We start from the raw sequence: 26829 nt of genomic DNA, 5'->3' as shown, positions 1-26829 counted from the left end.
GGGCTCCTTAATACTGACTTTTGTTCTAGACATTGACCATAATGGGAATGATGGGGCTGATAGTGATTATTAAAGCTGATTAATCAGTCTCCTAATATTGCCACAGTTATGGCATTAAGGCATTAAGATAAACATAGAAAGTCATTAAAAGTTTGATGAACCAACAAGACCAGAGTGCCTAAGACTTTTGAACAGTACTGCATATAGACCATATATTAATTTAATGAGATGAATTGAATGGGTGTATGACAAACACATTGTACAGCACATGCATAAGTAAAAAGGTCCTATATGAGTCATGATTTTAGTCTAGTCGTTGCACTGTTAGCGTATAATGTTTATTTTACCCATGAGCCTAAATATAAGATGAAGCTCCTCCTTCACAGTGGCACCAGGAAACATTGGACGGCCTGTGGCCATCTCATACAGGATACAGCCCACGCCCCTAAAAAAGTGATCAGATGAAGAGGAAGGGATAAAAAACACAAAAAAACATCATTAGGCAGTACAACTTGGGTTGTATTTAACAAACAAAGTCACTTTAAAAAAGGTGCTCATTATAAGTCAATGTGATTATGGTGCAAGTGGGCTGAAAATATCGTTGCCATAAGTCACTTTTGACTCACACCACTATTTTAAACATTGTTCAAAGTTAAATGTGACAAAATGTTGCCGTTATCTGTCTCTTCAAATACAGAAGTGTATAATCCAGGGGCCATACAGTAAAAACTCCTGTCCAGCAGTTGCTTCCGCTCCTCTGCAGGTAGATGGTAGGTTGTTAGTGAAAACAACTGTTTTAAATGTACAGGCTGATCCAGAAACATGACAGGGTTTTTACTTAATGTTACCTGATCAATTTGACTTTTTTTTTACCCATTTTATCACCCAGTGCTCTAAGTCAGTCCTGGGTATTGTTCCCTTCTCCCAACCCCGGGAGGGCCCTGCACTGGGCAGTAGAGCCCAGGGGCCTCATTTATCAACCGTGCGTACGCACGGATGTGTGCGTAATGTGTGCGTAAGAACATTCCCACGCAAAGTATGGAATTTATCAACTTACTTGTGTGTAGGAACGTGTGTAAATTTAAGCACAACTCTGACCATGCATACACACAAAATCTAGTGGTAGAACAGTGAAACTACAAATAAAATCCATTAAAAGAGTCAGTGTTCAGCAATCTCAAACTTCACACATGTTCCCTGTTCAACCTGAGCTCACAAAAATCTGTGAAATGCCCACGACCTCTCACCACTATTTAACGTGGCACCAACACGGAAATGGTATAATTCCGTGTGAGCACCACGGATATAGTACTATGCGAAGTCAATGGGATCCGTTGTCGTGATATATACACGGATTATTACATTATTATTATGTATATATTATTCTTTATTATAGTGGCTAAGTTATGGGTTTTTGACGCGCAAGTTACTGTTTGTTGCTGTCAGTTTGTAAAAGCATGTTTTTAACGCTGTTTTAACAGTGTTTAAATGGTGCTTTGATGATTTTTAACAGTATTTTGACGGCGAGTATTTAACCGTGTTTTCTAGTATTTAACGTAAATTCGAGTATTTAACCATGTTTGCTGTTGCCATGAAGGCGGAGGTGGTGTAAGTGATGTGAAATTATTATTTTTAGCCAAAACCACAAGCGTTCCTACTTCTAACCAATCATAAGTGGTGCAATAACCTAACTAGACCTTAACCAGAGCGTCGTCCAGACACAAAATATCATTTTTAATTGCTTTTGAACCAGGAAGTGGAGACAGGCGATATTTAAATTAATTGTTTTAACCATTCTCCCATTTCGTCACCACAGGGAATTCCCTCTACGTCATAGAGTGACGAGCAGAGTTCCTGATCACGTGACGAGTGCCCCGATCGCGGACTAACTATCAAACACAGAACCACAGTTACACTGGACAGTTGTGTCTGAGGAAACATGGGTACATTTCTTTGATAGGTCACTCAGGAAGCCTGCAAGTTCAAAGAGTGGGAACAGGCAGGTCATTCAAGGCACATCTGCACCTGGCTATGGGGGCTTGTCCTTTTAGAGAGAGGTCACCAGGCATGATCAAAGAAGACTTAACACCTTCATCTGTGTTGGCACCTACTCACAGCCATTATCACCTTGCTGTTAACTCTCCCTTGCAAAACATAGTATGCCTACATTTTCCATGACACTCATGAAAAAAGGGCAAATACATATACACACTGTCTCGCGTTAATTTAACATTTATCATTTTGCTCTTCCCAGATTATTTTTGTATAGGTTTTTGATTGTTTTATGTTCTTGATATGTTTTTAGATGAGCTTATTGGAGTGGAGTATCTCTACAAGCAAACCGGTAAAGTGCTGCGCGATTACAATGCGGCCATTGAGCAGTCAGAGAATAATGAGGTCCAGGAGGGTTTCATTGAGACTGTGGAGTTTGTAGACATGACCATTCCATCCTTGGACAGAGCGAAGACCTGCCGTCTCACAATCGTCTGCAGCCGCTCCTATTCCACCACTTTCACCACTTTCAGCTCCTCCATCTACCAGCTCCACATGTCTGCCAGCGGTCCCTCCTTCAGCTCCTCCATCTACCAGCTCCACATGTCTGCCAGCGGTCCCTCCTTCAGCTCCTCCATCTACCAGCTCCACATGTCTGCCAGCGGTCCCTCCTTCAGCTCCTCCATCTATCAGCTCCACATGTCTGCCAGCGGTCCCTACTTCAGCTACGGCTTCTCCTTTGGACAGCCAACTGATGGCTAAATCCAGGCCAGCAATTCTTCCTGATACTCAATGCTGTGAGTTTTACTGAAGTATTAATAGAACTTTTAGTATATAAATACACCAACTCTAAATACAAAAATGGGTAGAAGTAAAATTAGCCAGGAACACATATACATAAGTAATAACCTTGCTCTTCTATGTAGCCCCAACACAGCAACCTTCGTCAGGAACTGCTGCTCAAGCTTCTGAAGCCTCCTCCTCACATGATGTAAGAAGGAATTTGAAAATAGATATTAAAATTATGCTTTGCTGGTGTACATAGAGTTTATTGCCTTGAGTGGAGAAGAGGCCAACCAGGTCATCACCCTGTGGCAAATGCTGGGGGAGTACGACAAAAGGAAAACCATTTACCGAAAAAACGTCACAGAACCAACCTGTCACAGGGTCGATTCAGGGCAACCAAAAAGATTGTGGCACCAGGTGTAGAGAGCACCAAAAGGTTGATAAATCTAAGCAAGAACAAGGTCTTGACTGAAATATATCTTCACAATTCAAAATATCTAATTACAAAATAATAACACTGAAAACAGTTGTGTTTTAATAGTATATATGGGATTGTATTTTTCAGATCTTTCATCAGGGCCCAGAGTCCAGCTCGGTGGCCTGACTGTAACAGGGTGGTGGAGGCCGTCTTCCTGAGACTCTGTGCCCTCTACCCAAATGCTGTGCACTGTGATGGGAAAAAGGTGTCCCGGTTCACAATGGTGGCTCGTTTATACAAACACATCCGGGAGTGTGTGATAAGAAACGGTAGAGTGATGAGTGAGACCACCATCCAGCTCCCCGAAGTAAACGCTGCCACACTCACACAATGGTGAGGACCTCAGCATACTTCATATAGAGTTCATTACAGAAGGATTTGAACAATGACAGAATCTGTACAATTTTGCACCAAAACAATGGATTTACAATGAAAACAATCAAGTGTTATCTTTCACCTTTATTGCTGCTGACAGCTTTACAGAAATTTCACTTTACCTCACATTTACCTGCATTTCCGAGGTAATTAAAGCCTTGAAAAGAAAGTACTAATCTTCTTATATATCTATTTTACACAGGTACAGCAGGCGCAACAGGAACAAAAAATTCTGCTCCGGGGCATCCCAGCTCCAGATCCACCCATGGCTGCCCCAGAAAAACTACCTCCAGCAGTACAGAAAGGTCCTTCCCTGTTTTCAGCCAGTTTACTTCCGCCTCATCAATTCATCTTGCCACCAAATACTGCTGGGGAAGCACATCTGAAAGGGAGGCCACAACCCCAAGCCATCTTCCCAACTCCACAGCCCCAAGCCATCTTCCCAACTCCACAGCCCCATCCACAGCTGCACTTCCTGTCACAACTGCCACCTGGCTACGTTGTCCCGTCAGGGGCTGCATCCTCACAGGTGACGGCTGCACCTGGATGCTCACAATACATACTTTTATATATACCATTATCATCACCATCCACCCAGACACAAGCACACAATGAAAGCGGATGTAGGAAACAGGTAGAAGAGCACACAGCCCAAGGAAAAAGAAAATACACCAGAAAGACAGATGTGATTATTTGCAGCAAGTGCAAAGAAAGCTAAAAAAACGCCATCACACAGGCAGTATTTCGGCAACTGGTAATGTGGAGAAAGAAACACAGTCATATGATCAATGGAGGGCTGAATTGGAGAAAAAGGGCTACAGAAAAAGCAAAAAAAACTGAAAACAAGGACCCCCCTGCTTCTTAAAAGTTAATTAGTTGGGTTTAGTTTATTTGGTGGTAACTTTTTTGCTTTTTTATGTTTTTGTGTTTGGGTTTAGCAGCTTTTTTTTGGGGGGCGGGGGGTATTGTTATTGTTATGGGTGTTTTTCTTTTTTTATTTCTAAATATTAGTCATTACATGCCTTTTTACATCTTATTATAAAATATTAGTATTGTAAATATAAATTAAAGCTGCAAGCAGCGATGAACGGGCCCTCGCACTCACGGCCACCGCCCCCCATAAGCATATCAGAAACGACTTCCTATGTTAAACCATTCAAAAGTTATAGCAGAAAAAAGGTACAACCAATCAGAAGAATGGGCGGGGCTAATTCAGGCCAATGAAAGTCAAGGACTCCATACAGAATCTGATGACACCACCCACGACTCTCTATGTTAAACCATTCAAAAGTTATAGTAGAAAATCGGGACAACCAATCAGAAGAATGGGCGGGGCTAATTCAGGCCAAAGAAGGTCAAGGACTCAATACAGTGTCCAATGACACCACCCACGACTCTCTATGTCAAACCATTCAAAAGTTATAGTAGAAAATCGGGAAAACCAATCAGAAGAAGGAGCGGGGCTAATTCAGGCCAATGAAGGTCAAGGACTCCATACAGAATCTGACGACACCACCCACAACTCTCTATGTAAAACCATTCAAAAGTTATAGTAGAAAATCGGGACAACCAATCAGAAGAAGGGGCGGGGCTAATTCAGGCCAATGAAGCTCAAGGACTCAATACCGATTCAGGTGACATCACCCACAACTCTCTATGTCAAAACATTCAAAATGTATGGCAGGAAATATGGACAACCAATCAGAAGAAGGGGCGGAGCTAATTTTCACCAATTATGGTCAATGACTCAATATCGAGTCCCATGACACCACCCACAACTCTCTATGTCAAACCATTCAAAAGTTATGGCACAGAAAAGTATTCTAGGGGGCGCTGTTGAGCCGTTAGGCCATGCCCATTAATGCAAACCATGAAATATCAAATGTATCGCCAGGCCTGGCTTGCATGCAAAATTTGGTGACTATCAAATATGGACCAATCAGATGAAGGGGGGGGCGCGCCTTTTGGCGTCTAGCGTCGCCACAGTAACGCTTTTGAAATAGAAAAGTAATGCGTGGTGTCGCAGGATGGAGACGCACATTTTGATGAATAACACACCTGGGTGCACGTTACGGTTCGGGCCGAATTAACTGCCGAAGGAATGGCATAAATTTCGCCAAAATGACACGATTCATTCAAAATGGCCGACACCCTGTTCGGTTTCGGGCATGACCCCAAGAGACTTTTGTTTAAAGGGGACCTATTATGAAAAACACGTTTTTTCTTGTTTTAACATATATAAAGTGGTCTCCCCTCACCCTGCCAGCACAGGGGAGACAAAATACCATGAATTTCTGCAAGTTCTCTGACCCCCGCAGGACAGAGTCCCCCAGTGTCACGTGGTTTTTTTTGAGCCGATTAGAATCTGCTCCTGTCGTTACGTAACGACAGGAGCAGATTTCCATAGGTTCAGCCTCCGCTGCTGAAACCACGCCCACAACCAGCTCTCTCCGCTGCTGGAGCGGCCCTTCCTTCAGCCAGTCGGACGCGGCGCCGCGGCGGAGCGGATCCGGGTTAAATCATCCAGGTTCCCGGGTGGTTTGGGAGCTGGGTCCTCGGGGGTCTGTCCCAGGCTGGACCAGCTTCACTCTCCGAGATTTTCAGGCAAATCTGTCGGTTTGATCCCCTGTAACGGGCGATGCGCCGCGGATGCGCTCCGGAGCCGATCTGTGCGCCGGCCGTGGGGTTGCGGCGCCCGTCGCGCAGCATCCGCCGGGCAGATCCGGCTGAAATTCCGCTGGTCGGTCCCCGGGAGTCCCTGCTACCAGTCCAGGCCGGTTCCTGCGGTCCCGGCCGGTCGGAACCGGTCAGATTTCCCGGTTAAAGCCGCGGTGATGCGCGCTGCTCCAGCAGCGCTGCTCCCGGGCGCCCGGCGTGGCTCCGGGGCCACCGTTCAGCATCCGCCGGGCAGATCCGGCTTAAATAGTGCATAAATGTTATTTATATACAACTCATATTTTATTTTTTTAACAATAAAGTTTCCATTTGTGAAACTTCAGTGTTGGGATTTATTTACAGGCTTGGGCTGCTCTGGCGGAGCGAGGTTTATGCTCCTCCCCTGCTACACGTCATTCAGGGAGCCAATCAGCACAGAGCCTCATTATCATACCCCCCCCTTCCCTAAAAATGAGGCGCAGAAAAAGAGGTTAGAAGCGGTAAAACTAGTGACAGGGCCCACAGGATGGATTTATGATTTATGTAGAAAAAACAAGCTTTAGATTGTTTTTAAGACATTCAAGGCCTGTTTAAAATATACATTAAATGCCATAATAGGTCGCCTTTAAGTTGCGCCATGATACAGGTGCGTACCGATTTTCGTGCATGTACGTCTAACCGTATTGTGGGGCTTGAGGCACAAAGTTTTCAAGGGGGCGCTGTTGAGCCATTTTGCCACGCCCATTAATGCAAACCATTAAATATCACATTTTTCGCCAGGCCTGGCTTGGGTGCAAAATTTGGTGCCTTTTGGGGAACTATCAAATATGGACCAATCACATGAAGGGGGGTTGCGCTTGTTGGCGTCTAGCGTCGCCACGGTAACACTTTTGAAAGAGAAAAGTAATGCGTGTAGTCGCAGGATGGAGACCCACATTTTGATGTATAACACATCTGGGTTCACGATACGGTTCGGGCTGAATTAATTCTCGAAGGAATGGCATATATTGCTCCAAAATTACGCGATTAATTCAGAATGTTCAAAATGGCCGACTTCCTGTTCAGTTTCGGCCATGGCGCCAAGAGACTTTTCTTTTAGTTGCGACATGATACAGGTGTGTACTGATTTTCGTTCATGTACGTCAAAGCGTATTATGGGGCTTGAGGCGCAAAGTTTTTTCTGTCTGAACCAATCAGATGAAGGGTGGGCACGCTTTTTGGCGTCTAGCGTCGCCACGGTAACGCTTTTGAAAGAGAAAAGTAATGCGTGGTGTCGGAGGATGGAGACGCACATTTTGATGTACAAAACACTTGGGGGCACGTTACGGTTCGGGCTGAATTAACTGCTGAAGGAATGACATAAATTTCGCCAAAATGACACGATTAATTCAAAATGGCCGACATCCTGTTCGGTTTCGGGCATGACCCCAAGAGACTTTTGTTTAAGTTGCGCCATGATACAGGTGCGTACCGATTTTCGTGCATGTACGTCTAACCGTATTGTGGGGCTTGAGGCACAAAGTTTTCAAGGGGGCGCTGTTGAGCCATTTTGCCACGCCCATTAATGCAAACCATGAAATATCAAATTTATCGCCAGGCCTGGCTTGCATGCCAAATTTGGTGCCTTTTGGGGAACTATCAAATATGGACCAATTAGATGAAGGGGGGGAGCGCTTGTTGGCGTCTAGCGTCGCCACGGTAACACTTTTGAAAGAGAAAAGTAATGCGTACATGTACGTCAAAGCGTATTATGGGGCATGAGGCGCAAAGTTTTTTCTGTCTGAACCAATCAGATGAAGGGTGGGCACGCTTTTTGGCATCTAGCGTCGCCACGGTAACGCTTTTGAAAGAGAAAAGTAATGCGTGGTGTCGGAGGATGGAGACGCACATTTTTTTTTTGTTTTTTCCCTTGTCTGCACACATATTAATGATTGATACCATGACGGTAGAAACCAAAAGCATACACACGTGCATTATTACTATATTTAATATATATACATATATATACGCATACATATGCGTACACATACATAAATATACACATACAAACCCAGTGATTTTTTTTTTTTTTTGGGGGGGGGGTGTGACGACATCCACTGCCAATCCAGGAAGCAGGAACACATGGAAACACGCGATTAATTCAAAATGGCCGACATCCTGTTCGGTTTCGGCCATGGCACCAAGAGACTTTTCTTTAAGTTGGGCCATGATACAGGTGTGTACCGATTTTCGTGCCTGTACGTCAAACCGTATCGTGGGGCTTGAGGCACAAAGTTTTCAAGGGGGCGCTGTTGAGCCATTTTGCCACGCCCATTAATGTAAACCATTAAATATAAACATTTTCGCCAGGCCTGGCTTGCGTGCAAAATTTGGTGACTTTTTGGGCACGTTTAAGGGGGCAAAAAGGCCCTCCTTTTCTCAGAAGAAAAAAAATAATAAAAATTCCTGCAAATACAATAGGGCCTTCGCACTGAAGGTGCTCGGGCCCTAATAATACGAAGAATTCCTGCAAATAACTCTACTCAAAATATGAAACCCTTAACTTGATAACCTTTGATAACATGGAATACAAAATGCACGAATTTGGTAATGATATAGACCCAGAAAACCATTTCTTTAATAGGATAAATAATACCTGTGAGTATTATACTGATGAGCAATTCAAAAGTATTAAAACAGAAGGTGCTTTTTCAATAATACACTTAACACTCAATAATACACAGCAGGAGTCTTTACAAAAATCATTCAAAAATACATAACTACTTGAAACAACTCAGCAAATTCAATGTGATTGCAGTTTCCGAGACCTGGCTGGAAAAAGAAAAGGGTTACAATGTGGGAATAGAGGGCTATGAGCTATTTACAATGGATAGGACCTATGCTAAATCTGGAGGAGCTGCATATAGTTGATGCAACTTTAAGATGCAACATGATTCCATCTTTGTCAGCTGCCATTGATGGTATTATGGAATTGATTACTATTGAAATTATTGGTGCAGATAAAAAGAATATAATAATCAGCTGCGTTTACAGAACACCTGGATCTTGTCTAGATACATTCAACCAAAAACTAGATGACCTTTTTGGTAACATAAGTGACAAGGTACACATAATGTGTGGGGATTTCAATGTAGACCTCCTAAACCCCCATGGACATCCTAAAATAACAGACTTTATTAATACAATAAATAGCAAAAGTCAATTCCCATTCATCACAAAGCCAAGTAGAATCACAATAGAAACAGCCACATGGATTGATCATATTTATATAAATGAAATAGAATGCCAAGCCACGGCGGGACTACTTATAAATGATATCAGTGATCATCTCCCTGTTTTCAGCATCTTTCCACAGCTTCTTAAAAAGGAAACCAAAACCAAAATGCTCAACCACAAACTCACTAGACGTAGAACACCCGAATCTGTTGCTGCGTTCAGGGAAGACCTGAGCATCCTGACGTGGGATGAGGTCTACGCCACAGACGACCCAAACCAGGCCTACGAAGCCTTTCTGTCCACTATAATTAAGCATTATGACAAACATTGTCCGTTAAGAAAGGCTACATCCAAGAACAAAGCCAGACTAGATCAGCCATGGATTACAAAGGGCCTTGGAAATGCATGTAAAAAGAAAAACCTATTATATAAATTATATATGAAACATAGGACCAAGGAAGCAGAACTTAGATATAAAACATATACAAATAAACTAATAAGTATTATCAGATCTAAAAAAAAAAATATTATCATAAACAACTGGAACAGCATAAGAATAATATGCAAGGAACATGGAAAATATTAAATAGTATAATAAAAAAAGGTAAGGTTAATAACGGTTACCCAGATCATTTTATTAAAGATAATATTATTATAAATAAAACCAAAGAAATAGCTGATGAATTTAATAACTTCTTTGTAAACGTGGGGCCTAGTCTGGCAAATGACATTGTGGAACCGAGTGATTGTGAGGAACTCAATGAAAGGAGCATCAAACAAAATCCAAATTCAATATTTATTAGGAGGGTAGATGAAAGTGAAATTCTGGAAATAGTTCATCAATTAAAAAACAAAAAATCAACTGACTGCACTGACATAGACATGACACTGGTCAAAGATATCATAGATTGCATAGTAACCCCATTCACACACATCTGCAACCAATCCTTCCTAACTGGCATCTTTCCAACCAACATGAAGACCGCAAAAGTAGTTCCCATTTTTAAAAATGGAGATAAACACAACTTTACAAACTACAGACCGATTTCACTACTCTCACAATTTTCAAAAATCTTAGAAAAACTGTTTGTAGTACGGCTTGACGATTTTATAGAAAATCACAATCTACTAACCAATCACCAGTACGGATTCAGGTCAAACAGGTCGACATCGATGGCAGTTACGGAGTTGGTTGAACATATATCTACAGCAATTAATGACAAGGAATATACAGTGGGGGTTTTTGTTAATTTACGAAAGGCATTTGACACTATTCATCATGGTTTACTATTACAGAAATTGGAGCCATATGGGATCAGGGCAATAGCGAACACATGGGTAAAAAGCTATCTTAGCGACAGACACCAGTTTGTACATATGAACGGTGCCGACTCTAAAAAGGAAAGGATCACTTATGGGGTTCCACAAGGCTCGGTACTAGGGCCAAAGCTATTTATACTGTACATAAATGATATATGTGATATATTGACAAATATGAAATGTGTTCTGTTCGCAGACGACACAAGTCTGTATTGCTCAGGGAAATACCTGGAGCAACTCCAGGTAACAGTTGAAAAAGAGCTTAAAACTCTGAAAAAATGGTTTGACATCAATAAACTGTCATTAAATCTAAGCAAAACAAAATTCATCATCTTTGGAAACCACAAGATTGACAAACAGATCAAAATCAAGTTTGACGGTGTTGAAATTGACCAAGTGCATGAAAACACATTTCTGGGCATCATAATTGACAGCAAACTAAACTGGAAACCTCACATTAATAACTTAAGATCAAAATTATCCAAAACAATAGCTATACTGTACAAAATGAAAGCAAATCTGGACCAGAACTCACTGTATCTACTGTATTGTTCCCTCGTACTTCCACACATCGGTTACTGTGTGGAAATATTCAATTCAATTCAATTTAATTTTATTTATATAGCGTCTAATACAACAGATGTTGTCTCTAGACGCTTTCCAGAGATCCAGAACATGAACATAAACATAAACATAAACCCCCGAGCAATTATTATATAAACAATGGCAGGTAAAAACTCCCATAGTGGGAGAAAAGCCTTAAGCCAAACAGTGGCAAGGAAAAACTCCCCTTTAGGAGGGAAGAAACCTTGAGCAGGACCAGGCTCATAAGGGGGGACCCTCCTGCCGAAGGCCAGACTGGGGGAGTCAGGAACGTCAGCAGCACACAGCAGGCAGGTGGAAGCAGCAGCGGGATGACCAGAGGTGGGGGGGTGGGGGGGCGTCAGCAGCACACAACAGTCATGTGGAAGCAGCAGCAGGATGACCAGAGGGGGGGGGGTGGGGGGGGGGTGCAGGTAGGCGGAAGCAGCAACAGCAGACATCCACGTAGGCAGGTGGAAGCAGCAACGGGATGACCGGGCCCGGGAACACAGGCCAGAACGCAGCTCCCGAGGCTCCAGCCTGCAAACATGCACACAAGAGAAAAAAGGGGGGCCGGCACAAGAAACTACAGGAACGATGGACAAAAATGATAGCGATGAGATATTTATAATAAATAAAAATGGTAATGGCGAAGAGAGGCAGGAAAAAGGAGAGGAGAAGAAGGGTGAGAGGCACCGCCCAGCGGATCATGTTGGTGCCCCCCTGCAGCATAAGCCTATAGCAGCATATCTACCGCGAAGCTATATTTGAGACTAACTATTATAGTTTTGTTCTATAGCTGCAACTATGACTACTGACTCTAACACACTAGAGTTTACACTACCTAGAGATTTACCAACACCAGCTAGAGGTTTACTAAACACTAACTATAGGCTTTACTAAACAGAAAGGTTTTAAGTTTAGTTTTAAAGGTGGAGGTGGTGTCAGCCTCCTTAACCCAGATTGGAAGTTGGTTTCAAAGTAATGGTGCCTGATAGCAGAACGCCCGCCCTCCAAATCTACATTTAGATACTCTAGGAACTACGAGTAAACCTGCACCCTGGGAGCGGAGTGCTCTGCCAGGAACATAAGGCACTATCAAATTTTGTAAATACTGCGGAGCTAAGCCGTTTTGGGCTTTATATGCAAGTAATAAAATTTTAAATTGAATTCTGAATATGGGGGAACAACTATCAAACACACATAAATCCAATATTTCTACTCCAAAAAAAGCAATCAGAATTGTCAACCATGCTAAATACTACGCACCAACAAATCCACTTTTCATCCGGTCAAACACCATAAAATTATACGATTTAATCAAATTCAAGACAGCAATAACAATGTACAAGGCACACAACTAGATGCTCCCACACTGTATCCTGGAGTTGTTCCAGGTGAGGGAAAGCAGGCACAACCTAAGGGGCTATGGCATTTTTGAGCAGAAATGGCCAAGAACAAAAAAAATGTTGCGGTTTATCAGTGTCGAAGGGGTGAAACTGTGGAACCGCCTGGATGAGGAACTAAAAAAAAGTAGCTCAATTTATAAATTAAAAAAAAATTATAAATCTAAAATAATGGATAAATATAGAACACAAATATAAATTATCTTCATATTAAACTGTCTAAATTATGCAACTTTCCTCCTGCAGCTATCCTCAAATCGTGAGTGACCACATTTATTTTCTTCTCTTCTTTGTTTATTTTCTTTGTTTTGTTCGTTCGTTTCGTTTTCTTCTTATTAGTATCTTTTGTTTCTGAAGTCTGCCTTTGTTGAAAAGGATAGGCAAAATAAGCCATGAGGCTTCAGCCTATACCTTTTTGGTCAAAAAAAAAAAAAAAGGAAATGTGTACATATATATAATATATATATTTATACCTGTGTGTATACTGTACATATACAGTGTGTATATGCAAACATCTTAAAATGTAAATGACCAAAACAAAATAAACTAAACAAACAAATAAACAAAAAATAATCCTTTAGAATCTATACAAGGCTAACTGTCCGAAATTGGAAATAGCTTAGGGAAGAAAATGTGTAGAATGAACCTTTATTTCTACCATCTCATTTGTTTTTACTCTTAAAAACACGTTCTTGTTATCGGTAGTCCCTGGGCTCGAACTCGCGAACTCCCGCTTGAGACGGCTTTTTTTCGTGCGTCCCCGGGCTCATCTCTGGGCTCGAACTGGCGAACTCCTGCTTGAGACGGCTTTTTTTCGTGCGTTCCCGTGTTCGATCTCGCAATGTCGCGGGAGATTTTGATCATTTCTGGATGAGTTACATCGACTAATGCGCGATGTCCTTGGCGCAGCAGGTAGTGCGGCCGTCTCACAGCAAGAAGGTCCTGGGTTCGATTCCCGCCGGGGACGCTGTGGGCGCTGAAGTGCGTGTTAGTTCCCCCATGACTTCAGTGCCCACACCCTGGGTGAGGGTTGGTGGAAGGATCTTTCTGTGTGGAGTTTGCATGTTCTCCCCGTGTTCCCTTGAGTAGCAATTTGAGCTACCCTCACAAAAACATGCAACAGTCCTGGGCTATAAATGCCCCCTCTGGCCAGCCGGGGCGCCAGATGGGGTGGGGAGGATCTGGCCGGAATAACGTGATCCTTCCACGCGCTACGTCCGGCCAGAGAATCCTCAAAAGGATGAAAAGAAGCGGTCCGTCACTCCTCAGGATAAGACGGAGACCTAAGCTCAGTGTAGGGCCCTCCCTGGGTTGGCAGAGGGGAGCAATGCCCATGACTGTGTGACGACCCACCCTGTCTTAACAGGGTGTTCTGTTCATGTGCAGGAGGAGGGGACCAGCCTGCATGGGTGTGCCTAGAGGAGGAGGCACACCTGACTCCAATCAGGCCCAATATTTAAGCAGGCTGGTCAGGGCCATTTGGCCTCTCTCCCCTGCTCAGTAAGCATGGTTTTCTTTTGGTTGTTTTGAGTTTGTTTGTCTTTAGTTTTCTGCACTTGCACATACACTACACTTACACACATCCACACCTGCCATACACCACTGATCAAACTGATGACTCACACCTCACCTTACCTGTTTGATTGATTTAATTATAAATAAATACATTGTTTTGAACATTTATCCCTGTGTGTCGTCTCCCATTTTTGTCATGACGAAGTCAGTTCATGACAAGATGGGGGCTCGTCACTTTAGTTAAGTTTACTGGTAGATTTGGGTTGTTACTTGCTTGTTTTTCTATCAATTGTTTGGTAAACTTAAGCTTTGTTTGTGTTCTGTGGAACAGACTGGTTTGGGAGACACACATAGGTTTTGTATGTATGGGAGGGGGGAGAGCATTAGGAACTCATTCTTTCACTGCAGGTTTATAAAGTTTATAAAGTGCTTTAGTCCTTGGGGCTCCAACTCCCGGTAGCTTTTAACAGTGGGTCTCCATATGGGACCTGCTGTCTTTTTTTTTGTCTGGTTTAGATTGCATTCCACGAAAGCTGGAGTGTGGTGGTACCACTGAGAGGCCCTTGTTGGAGGGGGGGACTCGGGAGGGCCACTGAAGACTAGGGTTGAGCCAGTCAGTCAGGTTTTGGGTAGGCAGGTTACATAGGGGAGTTGGGCCCTGGGGTCTTTTGCTACTTGTTAGTTTAAACCGTTGCAGTGGGGTTTTTTTTAAATTTTATTAAAAAAAAAAAAAAAAAATGAGTTCTGTGGAGGACTTTCTGCAGGATCCATCTGTGGATAGACTGGACAGATGCACAAAAGACCAGCTGGTACAAATAGCAGAGCACTACAAAATTGCTGTCCATTCAAAACTGTCAAAGGTTAGGGTGAAGATTTTTCTGATCGACAGTTTGGTGACAAAGGGTGTGTTGTCAGAGGAGGTGGTCCCAGAGGATGATGAGAACCCAAGTGCTGGTGGAACTTTTTCATTTTCTTCGAGCCAATTAACCTTTGAACAACAAAAGGAATTGCTTAAAATTAAACTTGAACATGAGAAAGAAATGGAACATATAAAACAAAGGACTGAGTTAAAAAAATTGGAATTGGAGCATGATAAGTTCCAGTTGAGTGTTCAGGAAGCAAAACAGTTTAATGTTGGTTCTAATCTGCAATTACTCCCCAAGTTTACAGAGAAAGATCCAGATTTGTTCTTTGCCCTGTTTGAGCGAGTGGCAGACGCCAGAGGTTGGTCAGATGGTGAGCGCACCCTACTGCTCCAATGTGTCCTTACAGGTAAGGCCCAGGAGGCCTATGCTTCCTTATCAGTGATTGATAGTCAGAAATATGGGGTTGTTAAGGAGGCAGTGCTACGTGCGTATGAGTTGGTACCCGAAGCCTACAGACAACGTTTTAGGACTTGGAGGAAAGAGGAACATCAAACTTATGTGGAATTTGGGAGGGATATGTTGGTCCAGTTTAACCGATGGTGTGTAGCATCAGAGGTTAAAACCTTTAATGGGCTTTGTGATTTAATGACTCTGGAACAATTCAAAAACTGTGTGCCCGTTGATATTGCCACTTATATAACTGAGAGGAAAGTGAAGACCCCCCAAGAAGCGGCCATCTTGGCTGACGAGTACTGTCTAACACACAAAAGTGTATTTGGTGACTACACGCTTCAAACTGGTGGGTCCATTCGTACAGGAAAGCAGGGGGATTCAGGGGTTCTAAATTCGGAGCATGGTTCCGGGAAACGGAGTGACCCTAATGTTTGTCATTTTTGCCATAAAACTGGACACTGGAAAAATTCTTGTTTTTCTCTTAAAGCTAAAGAGACGACATTGAGTGGTGCACAAATCAAACCGTCCGCGTTGGCTGCACCTGCAGTCCCCTCACCTCAGCTAAGTGTTAAAATGGAAGGTGTTCCTGACATGTTTTCTGCTGGGGGTGACCCTAAGGCTGGGTATTCAGCATTCGTTTCAGAGGGTTTTGTTTCACTGTCTGGTGGAAAGGCAATTAAGGTTAACATCTTGAGGGATACGGGTGCGTTACATACTTATGTCCGTCGCAACATAGTTCCATTCTCCTCCACGTCAGACACGGGCGATTTCAGTTTGATGCGAGGTATGGGTATGCAGTTAATTCCGGTGCCCCTACATAGAATGAGCATTGTCTGTGGGTTGGTTAGTGGAGAGGTGGTGGTGGGAGTGCGGCCTGAGTTACCAGTGGAAGGGGTCGATGTAATACTTGGAAATGATTTGGCGGGGGATAAAGTGTGGGCTGAGGCTATAGCTCCAAATGTGGTTACCCAGGTCCCAGTCTCATCTTACCCAAGTAAACAAGAGGGAAAAACAGAGGTTTTGCCGGCATGCGCAGTAACCCATGCTAAGAAGAAGAAAGTGAAAGGTCTGGGTAAAGAAATCACCCTCCTCATGCAGACCCTCAACACACTGAGCACCCCCGAGGAAAAGCTTGGAGGCCTTTGCACGATGTACGCCGAACTGTTGGAAGAGAACCGTAACACTCAGAAGCAGATGAAGGTGCTGCAGAACCAGCTGGTCCAGGAGAAAGACAACCTGAGGAACGAGCACAGCAAGGCCATCCTGGCCCGCAGCAAGCTGGAAAGCCTCTGCAGGGAGCTGCAAAGACACAACCGGACACTCAAGGAGGAAGGAATCCAAAGAACGCGGCTGGAGGAGGAGAAGAGGAAGGAGGTGACTTCTCATTTCCAGGTGACGCTGAACGACATCCAGACTCAGATGGAGCAGCACGACGAGAGAAACGCCAGCCTTCGACAAGAGAACGCAGACCTGGCAGAAAAACTCAAGAAACTCTACGAACAGTACAAACTGCGCGAGGAGCACATCGACAAAGTGGTGAAGCACAAAGACCTGCAGCAACAGCTGGTGGATGCAAAGCTGCATCAGGCACAGGAGCTGCTGAAGGAGTCGGAGGAGCGGCACGAGAGAGAGAGACTTTCTGCTAAAGGAAGCCGTAGAGTCTCAAATGATGTGTGAGCTGAAGTTACAGAGTACCTGTTGGTCTCCTCTCTTAAGGGGGGAGGTGTGACGACCCACCCTGTCTTAACAGGGTGTTCTGTTCATGTGCAGGAGGAGGGGACCAGCCTGCATGGGTGTGCCTAGAGGAGGAGGCACACCTGACTCCAATCAGGCCCAATATTTAAGCAGGCTGGTCAGGGCCATTTGGCCTCTCTCCCCTGCTCAGTAAGCATGGTTTTCTTTTGGTTGTTTTGAGTTTGTTTGTCTTTAGTTTTCTGCACTTGCACATACACTACACTTACACACATCCACACCTGCCATACACCACTGATCAAACTGATGACTCACACCTCACCTTACCTGTTTGATTGATTTAATTATAAATAAATACATTGTTTTGAACATTTATCCCTGTGTGTCGTCTCCCATTTTTGTCATGACGAAGTCAGTTCATGACAACTGTTACTTAGGTATAAGCACTGCGTGATGAAATGGGTAAAAAATCGGGGATAAAAAAAAAAAAAAAAAAAAAAATTATCAGTTAATAATTTAGCAGACATTTTGAATAATTGGTGTGACAACCTATAAAAGACAGCTGTGGCAGGATGACCTGAAAAGAAAATACGTACCATGGCTTATCTTGCACTGTTGGAGGATTTGGAGAACTGTGCGCTCCTCAGGGAGCGCGTTTTCAAAGAGCTGATCTGTTCAGTGAGAGCACAGAGTGGCTTCTCAGCAGGCGCTTCCCCAAAAACATTCTGATGGATCTATGCCATGATTTATAACCTATGTTGGAGCGTGAGACAAAACGCACCAAAGCCATCCCATTGCACATCCAGCTCCTGTCACCCTGGGATTTTTGGCCACCACAACGTTTCAGAGAGAGATTGGAGACATATCCGGCATTTCGCAGCCGACACTAAGCAGAATCATGCTGGCAGTGTTGGATGCAATAATATCTCTGGCCCCAACTTACATCCAGTTCCCATACACACATCACTAACAAGCCGAAATTAAACGAGGATATCACGCCGGATTCCCAAACATAATTGGAGCTATAGATTGCACTCACATCGCAATAAAAGCACCATCACACAATGAATTCAGTTACGTGAACAATTGAATTTCATTCAATCAATGCACAAATAATCTGCAATGCAACTATGTCTCTGTCAAACATTGTTGCCCAGTGGCCTGGCCTGGTGGCCCGGTGGTCTGCAGAACAGCTCTGTTGGTGTGCACCTCCAAGCAGGAGCTGTTGAGGATGGCTGGCTTATTGGTGAGTTTTGCTACCATATATGGTCAATTGAAGGCGTTTCTGAATGCAAATTACCCTAACCATGCACGAGCATGGCAGTTAAGAACAGGTGGGATTTATCATCACTGGTTACTGTGCGTACGACCGGTGTCCGCACTTTGATAATTACTTACACACATTCTAAATTTCATTCCTACGACCGAATTTAGAACCTTTTCTATGCACGGTTGATAAATGAGGCCCCAGGACTGTTACATGTTTTTGTGCCCGCAGCTCACATTAGCTACTCAAGGTAGCTCCCACGTGTACCCAAGGGAACACGGGGAGAACATGCAAACTCCACACAGAAAGGCCCTTTCGCCAACCCCACCCAGGGTGTGGGCACCGAAGTCATGGGAGAACTTAACACGCACTTCAGCGCCCCCAGCGTCCCCGGCGGGAATTGAACCCAGGACCTTCTTTCCGTGAGGCGGCTGCACTACCAGCTGCGCCACCATGCCCCCCGACCAAATGCGGCAAACTCCTGCAAATGTTTTACCATTCTCTGTTGCCAGTGTTCTTTTCTATGCTGTTCTGAGTTTGGGAGGTAGCATTAAGAAGAGGGACGCTAGGCGACTGGTCAGACTGGTGAGGAGGGCAGGAGCTGTTGTTGGCACTGAACTGGACTGTCTGGCAACAGTGTCTCAGAGAAGAAGCCTGAGCAGGCTGCTGACCATCCTGGAGAATGAACACCACCCACTTCACAGTGCTCTCAATAAACAGCAAAGCATATTCCGTGTCAGACTCCTGTCACTGTCATGCTCATCAAACAGGCTGAGGAGTTCCTTTGTTCCCAGGGCTATTCAGCTCTACAACGCCTCACTGAAGGGGAGGAGGGAGCTGGACTTTCCCGAATAAGTTTACCTCAGCCTCAATAATTTATTTATTTATCTCTTGTACTCTCTTTTTATCATTGTACTATCCCCAAAGCACATGATCACTTTGCACTATTCACTCAAGCTAGACTGTCTCTACTTCTCTTGAACATGTCTCCCTAAATGTATGTAATTTGTGTATGTGTGTCTGAATGTTTGTGAGTCAGTTGTCTACTGTAAAGTCTATTTCAGAGGTTTTTTTCACTTACTGGATGCCCTGAATTTCCTTTGGGATTAATAAAGTATCCATCTATCTATCTATCTATCTATCTATCTATCTATCTATCTATCTATCTATCTATCTATCTATCTATCTATCTATCTATCTATCTATCTATCTATCTATCTATCTATCTATCTATCTATCTATCTATCTATCTATCTATCTATCCTGTACTGTATCTTTCCCCCCCTGCTCCAGCTTGTCCCTCACAACCCTCCAGGTGAGGAATCAGCTCAGGAAGATGAACGCGAAGAAGGCTGCGGGTCCAGACGGCATCAGCTCCAGGCTCCTGAAGTCCTGTGCAGACCAGCTGTGCGGGATTGTTGGACACATGTTCAACCTGAGCCTGAGGCTGGGGAGGGTACCACCATTATGGAAGACATCCTGCGTGGTACCTGTGCCCAAGAACCCGCACCCCAAGGACCTCAGCAGCTTCAGGCCGGTGGCTTTGACATCCCACCTGATGAAGGCCCTGGAGCGGCTGCTCCTCCAGCATCTCCGCCCCATGGTGAGCCCAGCGATGGACCCACTACAGTTCGCATATCAACCTGGGATGGGGGTGGATGATGCCGTCATCTTCATGCTACATCGTGCCCTGTCTCACCTGGAGAAACCCTGGAGCAGTGTGAGGATCATGTTCTTTGATTTCTCCAGTGCGTTCAACACCATCCAGCAGGCACTTCAGGGAGACAAGCTGGAGAATGCAGGGGTTGACAGTCACCTCACATCCTGGATTCTGGATTACCTCACCAACCGTCCACAGTATGTGAGGACACGGGACCACACATCAGACATGGTCGTCTGCAGTGTGGGGGCCCCGCAGGGAACGGTCCTGGCGCCGTTCCTCTTCACTCTCTACACTGCTGACTTCTCCTACAACTCACCAACCTGTCACCTACAAAAGTTATCTGATGACTCTGCTATCGTCGGCCTCATCACTGATGAAGATGATAGCGAGTACAGAGAACTGTCCCAGGACTTTGTGGACTGGTGCCTGCAGAATCACCTCCAGATCAACGCGGGGAAAACCAAAGAACTGGTGGTGGATTTCCGCAGGTGTAATAAATCCCCCCCGACACCGGTGAACATCCAGGGAAAGGACATTGAGATGGTGACATCTTATAAGTACCTGGGTGTTCACCTCAACAATAAACTGGACTGGACTACTAATTCCTCTGCACTCCACAAAAAAGGCCAGAGCAGACTCTATCTGCTCAGGAGACTGAGGGCTTTTGGTGTGCAGGAAAAACTCCTGAAAACATTTTACGACACTGTGGTGGCATCAGCCATTTTTTATGGAGTGGTCTGCTGGGGCAGCAACATCACAGCTGCAGACAGAAGGAGGCTGGACAAAACCATCAAAAGGGCCGGCTCTGTCGTGGGCTGCTCTCTGGACACAGTGCAGGTGGTGGGAGAGAGGAGGATGATGGCTAAGCTGTCATCTATGATGGAGAAGGACTCCCACCCCATGAAGGACACCTTCAGAGCGCTGGAGAGCTCCTTCAGCGACAGGCTCCTTCACCCTAGGTGTGTGAAGGAGCGCTACAGAAGGTCCTTCCTCCCTGCAGCTGTGAGACTACACAATCAGCACTGCTCACAGTAGACCACATACAACCTGACAATAAATGTACATAAAGGGAAATAATGTGCAATATCTTTCATTCACTGCAACGTGCAATTATGTAAATATCCATCTGCATATATCCGTCTGTTATCTTTTTATATACTAGTATTTCTTGTTATTTATTTATTTTTTTTATTATTATTATTATTGTATATACCAGTTTACTGTTTATAGTGTGTTATTATTATTACTGTGTTATTACTTCTCTATTGATGCCTCTTGTTTTCTATCTATCTATCTATCTATCTATCTATCTATCTATCTATCTATCTATCTATCTATCTATCTATCTATCTATCTATCTATCTATCTATCTATCTATCTATCTATCTATCTATCTATATATCTATCTATCTATCTATCTATCTATCTATCTGAGGCAGAAGTCATTGTTCTAGGAGGATCATTGCAGTTTGTTGGGATGCACAAAGAACTCAAGGAACAGCAATTGTCTCCTAATGTTTGTATTACTCACCACATGTCAATGGGTGTGGAGTATTCTGTGGAACCCAGAAGGACATCAGGGGGGCGATACCAAAGAGTAACCACCTCATTGGAATAGGTTTTAGTGGGGACGGACTTTGCACGTGCCAGACCTGAACAGAACATTGTTTAAGAATGGATTTAAAAAGTCTCTTTTGGAAGTTTTTATCATACCAGCTTAGTTCTAATGTCTCCACACTGTCATTGTGGTTTTGACAGATTAAATAGTGAAAAATGGTTATTCACTGGCTTTGTTTGGTTAAAGCTGTTCAAAAACTGAGTGAGATACACACACACACACACACACACACACACACACACACACACACACACACACACACACACACACACACACACACACACACACAGGCCACTGTATTAGGTACACCTGTCCAACTGCTCGATTACACACATTTCTAAATCAGCCAATTATATGGCAGCAACTCAATGCATTTAGGCATGTAGACATGGTCGAGATGATCTGCTGCAGCAGACTTACTTGAGTATTGTTGCTGACCATGTCCATCCCTTTATGACCACAGTGGACCATCTTCTGATGCTACTTCCAGCAGGATATCGCATTACGTCATAAAGAGCAAATAATCTCAAAATGGTTTCTTGACCATGACAATGAGTTCACTGTACTCAAAAGACCTCCACAGTCACCAGATCTCAATCCAATAGAGCACCTTTGGGATGTGGTGGAACAGGAGGTTGCATCATGGATGTGCAGCCGACAAATGTGCAGCAACTGAGTGAAGCTATTATGTCAATATGTATGTTCTTGAATCTGATTAAGGCAGTGCTGAAGGCAAAAGGGGGTCCAATCCGGTACTAGCAAGGTGTACCTAATAAAGTGGTCGGTGAGTACACACACACACACACAGTCAAGGAGGATAGGATGTAGGGCCCAGATGCAGGAGACCAGGAGGCAGCAGTTCCAAAAATAGTGATTTATTTTAAATCAAACAAAACAAAAGCGCTGCTTAGCAGGATACAAACCAAACCAAAACCTGAGCCTGACAAAATCCAAAAACCATGAAACATGGAGGAAGGAACAGTATGGATCAGCAGGGAGCAAGGGAAAGACAGGACAGGATATACTGTACACAGAAGGGTAGACGTGACACAGGTGCAGACAATCAGGGCAGATGAGAACAAGGAAAGTCAACACGTAACTGAAATCAAGACACGGGTTTCAAAATAAAACGGGAACTAAATAAGAAAACTATGACACACTGTATCAAAAATTCGAGGATGTGAGGAAACTCAAGAAAGAGACTTGATTGCTTGGATGCAGGAAGTAACAATACATTAAAATATAACTGACCAGCATTTGTTGTGGGAATCGTCTGTAAACTACACTGTTGTTATTAGTGGATGTCTGCATTTACTGCAGAAGTGCACCATTTTTCTTACCAAAATCAGCTAGTTTGAGCTCTCCCTTGTCATTGATAAGCAGGTTCTGAGGCTTGAGATCTCTGTGGAGGATTTTTCTTTTGTGACAGTAGGACAGTCCACGCAGCAACTGGAACATGAAGATCTGCATGGAGGTAACATGAAAATGACAAAAATCAAAAATGCCATCTGTGATGAAAAATTGAGGATATTGTGAGTGCATTTGTCTGTTTTCTCCTTTCCAAATGATCAGTGTTTTCCTATCCACCTACCCTTCTGTTTCAAACTGGAACTGACAACAACACATGTTCAAAATAGTTTTTCCCGAACGGATAGTCATTACTTTAATACACAACATAAGTAAATAATAACAACAACAACTTTTATTATAATACCATTTACAGGATACACTGCTAACATTTGAGCCTCAAAGCAGTTTTCTCATTCAAGTTGCCATTTTCCTCGGCAGAAAACTGTTTGAACGGTGCCATGGGCTCTGATTCTTCAAATCTTCTTAATCTAAACTTCTTTTTTCAATTGAGCACTTGCACATTTACAATTTTGTAATTTTCATTATCACCAATCACTGGTACACTTTCTGTCTGTTAGCCTCTTAGCATGGCCTCCTCTTCTCCCGCCGTTTCTCACTCTTACTGCTCAGTGTGTGAAATGCTTAGTTATTCCTCTGCCTCCTTTAATGAAGATGGTAAGGGTCTGAAGTGTAGTTTATTCATAGCATTGGAGACCAGGCTTAGAGTTCCGTTTCCGCAAACTAGACCACAGTCCGGTAGACTCTGCAACTAGTGAGGCTAAAGTAGCGGCGGACCGACCTAGAGTAGCTGCTGTTAGCCGCTCCCCTGCAGCTCCAGTGTAGCTGAACAGTCAGGGTGGTGTTAGGAAAACAAAGTGGCCTTTATTGACAATTGGAAGAGGTTTTGGGGAAACCCCGGTCTTATTAGAGGAGACAGCATTCATCCCACCCGGGATGGTGCAGCTCCTATTTCTAGAAATTTGGCTGATATTATTAGACACTACCCAGAAAATCCATGGCCCAAACCAGGATGCAGAGCTGCAGTTACACGCTTCTCTGCTGCTTCTCGAGGACCAACGCCTGCCAATAAAGATGTAGGAATGCATTATGTAATTCTCATAAAGTGCCAAGCAAAACAGAATTGGTGTCGATTCCCCGCCTTCCGAACATTCCCCAAGCGCTGTGTGATAGAGGCATTAATCAAAATACCATTGTAAAAATAAAAAACAATTTACATTTAGTATCAATTAAAGACAGAAATATTTGATTCAGACTACTAAATATACCATCGTTAAGCTCCAAGTCTCTGTTAGTAAACGATATAATTACAGACAGCAGGAGTGATATTTTCTGTTTAACAGAAACATGGTTACAGGAGGAAGAGTATGTTAGTTTGAATGAATCGACTTCGCCCGGCTACTTTAATCATCATATTCCTCGAAGCACAGGCCGAGGCAGAGGAGTCGCAGCAATTTATAACTCCAGTCTTCAAACAAAATCTAAACCTAAATGCAATTATAATACATTTGAAAGCCTCACGCTTAGTCTGTAATTCCTGTCCTGGAAATCAAAAAGCCAGTTGTGTTAGTGGTAGTGTACCGGCCCCCTGCTCATGCAGGGGTTTAGAGTTTCTCTCTGAATTTTCAGATTTCTTATCTGGTTTATTGATCAGTAGAGATAGATTCATCATATTGGGTGACTTTAACATTCATATGGATGTTGAAAGCGATAATCTTAAATTAGCTTTCAATTCTCTTCTAGAATCAATGGGTATCTCACAAAAAAAGTGGACAAACCGACTCACTGTTTTAATCATACCCTTGATCTCGTTGTCACCTATGGTGTTAAACCTGATAATCTGTTGGTGTCGCATGTAGACTCCATCTTATCCGACCATTATTTAATAATGTTTGAATTTAATATTGTCGATGTAGAAGCGCAAAATATGAGGTATTATTTTACCAGATGTTTGTCCGATGAAGCTATACAGTTTTATAAAAAAATCAATTCGCAAAACCAGAACAGCTTATTATTCATCATTGATAGGGGATAACAAAAGTAGCCCACGTTTTCTGTTCAGCACTGTAGCCAGGCTGACAAAGAGTCAAAACTCTTTTGAGCTGGGCATCTCTGCAACTCAAAGAAATCAACTAGGTCCACCCGGTAGCAGCGGGCATTTCTTTAGCTTTTGCGACTTCCTTCAGCTGACTTAACTGTAGATTGTTTCGATCATGTAGACCTCCTTGAGCTGACCTCAGTCATCAATACAGCTAAATCATCCACATGTATGTTAGACCCCATCCCGACTCGAATATTCAAAAACGTTTTCTTTTATTGGTGCGACAAATCTGAACCAGATCAACTTATCCCTAAAGATAGGTTTTTCTCCCACTAGGGGAGTTTTTACCTGCCATTGTTTATGTAATAACTGCTCGGGGGTCATGTTCTGGGTATGGGTCTCTGTAAAGCGTCTAGAGACAACTCTGTTGTATTAGACGCTATATAAATAAAATTGAATTGAATTGAATAGATAGACTATGTGCCACATGTTTTTAAAGTTGCAGTAATTAAAAAAAACATCTCTTGACCCAGACATTATAAGCCAATTATAGACAAATAAGATAAAGGATTACTTTCCATACTGGTTCTACTGGACCTCAGTGCTGCTTTTGACACTGTTGATCATGGCATTTTACTGCACAGGTTAGAGCATGTTGTTGGGATTAAAGGGACAGCTCTACGTTGGTTTAAATCATATCTATCTGACAGATTCCAGTTTGTTCATGTACATGATGTTTCTTCAGAACAGTCAAGGGTCTGTTATGGTGTTCCGCAGGGTTCAGTGCTAGGGCCAATCTTGTTCAGTTTATACATGCAGCCATTGGGAAGTATAATCCAGAATCACGGCATACACTTTCATTGTTATGCTGATGATACGCAGCTCTACTTGTCTATGAAGCCGGATGAAACAGAACCGTTAGTTAAACTTCAGGTATGTCTTAGGGACATCAAGGACTGGAAGTTCACCAATTCTTTGCTTCAAAATTCTGATAAAAGAGAGATTATTGTTTTTGATCCCAAGCATCTGAGGGGGGAAGAGATAAGATGGTGTTGCGATGGCTTCCAGTGCTACTGTGCAAAACTTTGGTGTTATTTTTTTAAACAGCATATTAAATCAGGTTTGTAAAATAGTGATTTTCCATCTCCGTAATATCGCAAACATTAGGAACATCCTCTCACAGTGTGATTTGTAAAAACTAAATTACACATTTCTATCTTCTAGGCTAGATTACTGACATGTATTATTAGCAGGATGACGAAGTAATTTGCTGAATAGGCTCCAGCTGAATCCAAAATGCTGCCGTATGAACGCTGACAAGAATCAACGAGAGACCACGTCTCTCCAGTGTTAGCTTCACTCCATTGGTTCCCCCTTAAAACTTAGAATACAATTCTAAATTGTATATTAAGCTCAAAACTTCCTATCTCCATGATATTACCAAGACCTAATAGAAACCTTATGTCCCCAATAGAGTATCCAAATGTCAGTACTTAACTATGAGTTAAGAGTAAACAGTCATCATCTGCCTATTGT

At 43.3% G+C, this 26829-nt stretch overlaps 1 protein-coding gene and 1 pseudogene across 4 annotated transcripts in view; one reads left to right on the top strand and one right to left on the bottom strand.

Annotated features, from left to right (window-relative positions):
• cdk18 (cyclin dependent kinase 18) overlaps positions 1-26829 on the bottom strand; it is a 164582-nt gene that overhangs the window by 25471 nt on the left and 112282 nt on the right. For all 4 annotated transcript variants that reach the window (XM_061728181.1, XM_061728184.1, XM_061728183.1 and 1 more), the window contains 3 exons: positions 23225-23348; positions 21798-21918; positions 348-445 (listed from right to left, as the gene is read on the bottom strand). In XM_061728181.1, the coding sequence (XP_061584165.1) occupies positions 348-445; positions 21798-21918; positions 23225-23348 (343 nt within the window). The remainder of the gene's footprint in view (positions 1-347; positions 446-21797; positions 21919-23224; positions 23349-26829) is intronic.
• LOC133449603 (alpha-taxilin-like) lies at positions 16231-17711 on the top strand (annotated as a pseudogene).

Source organism: Cololabis saira, chromosome 8 (genome assembly GCF_033807715.1).
Source record: "Cololabis saira isolate AMF1-May2022 chromosome 8, fColSai1.1, whole genome shotgun sequence".
Classification (NCBI taxonomy): Eukaryota; Metazoa; Chordata; class Actinopteri; order Beloniformes; family Belonidae; genus Cololabis; species Cololabis saira.
The sequence above is the reverse complement of the archived record's forward strand: the minus strand, read 5'-3'. Positions and strand labels throughout refer to the sequence as shown.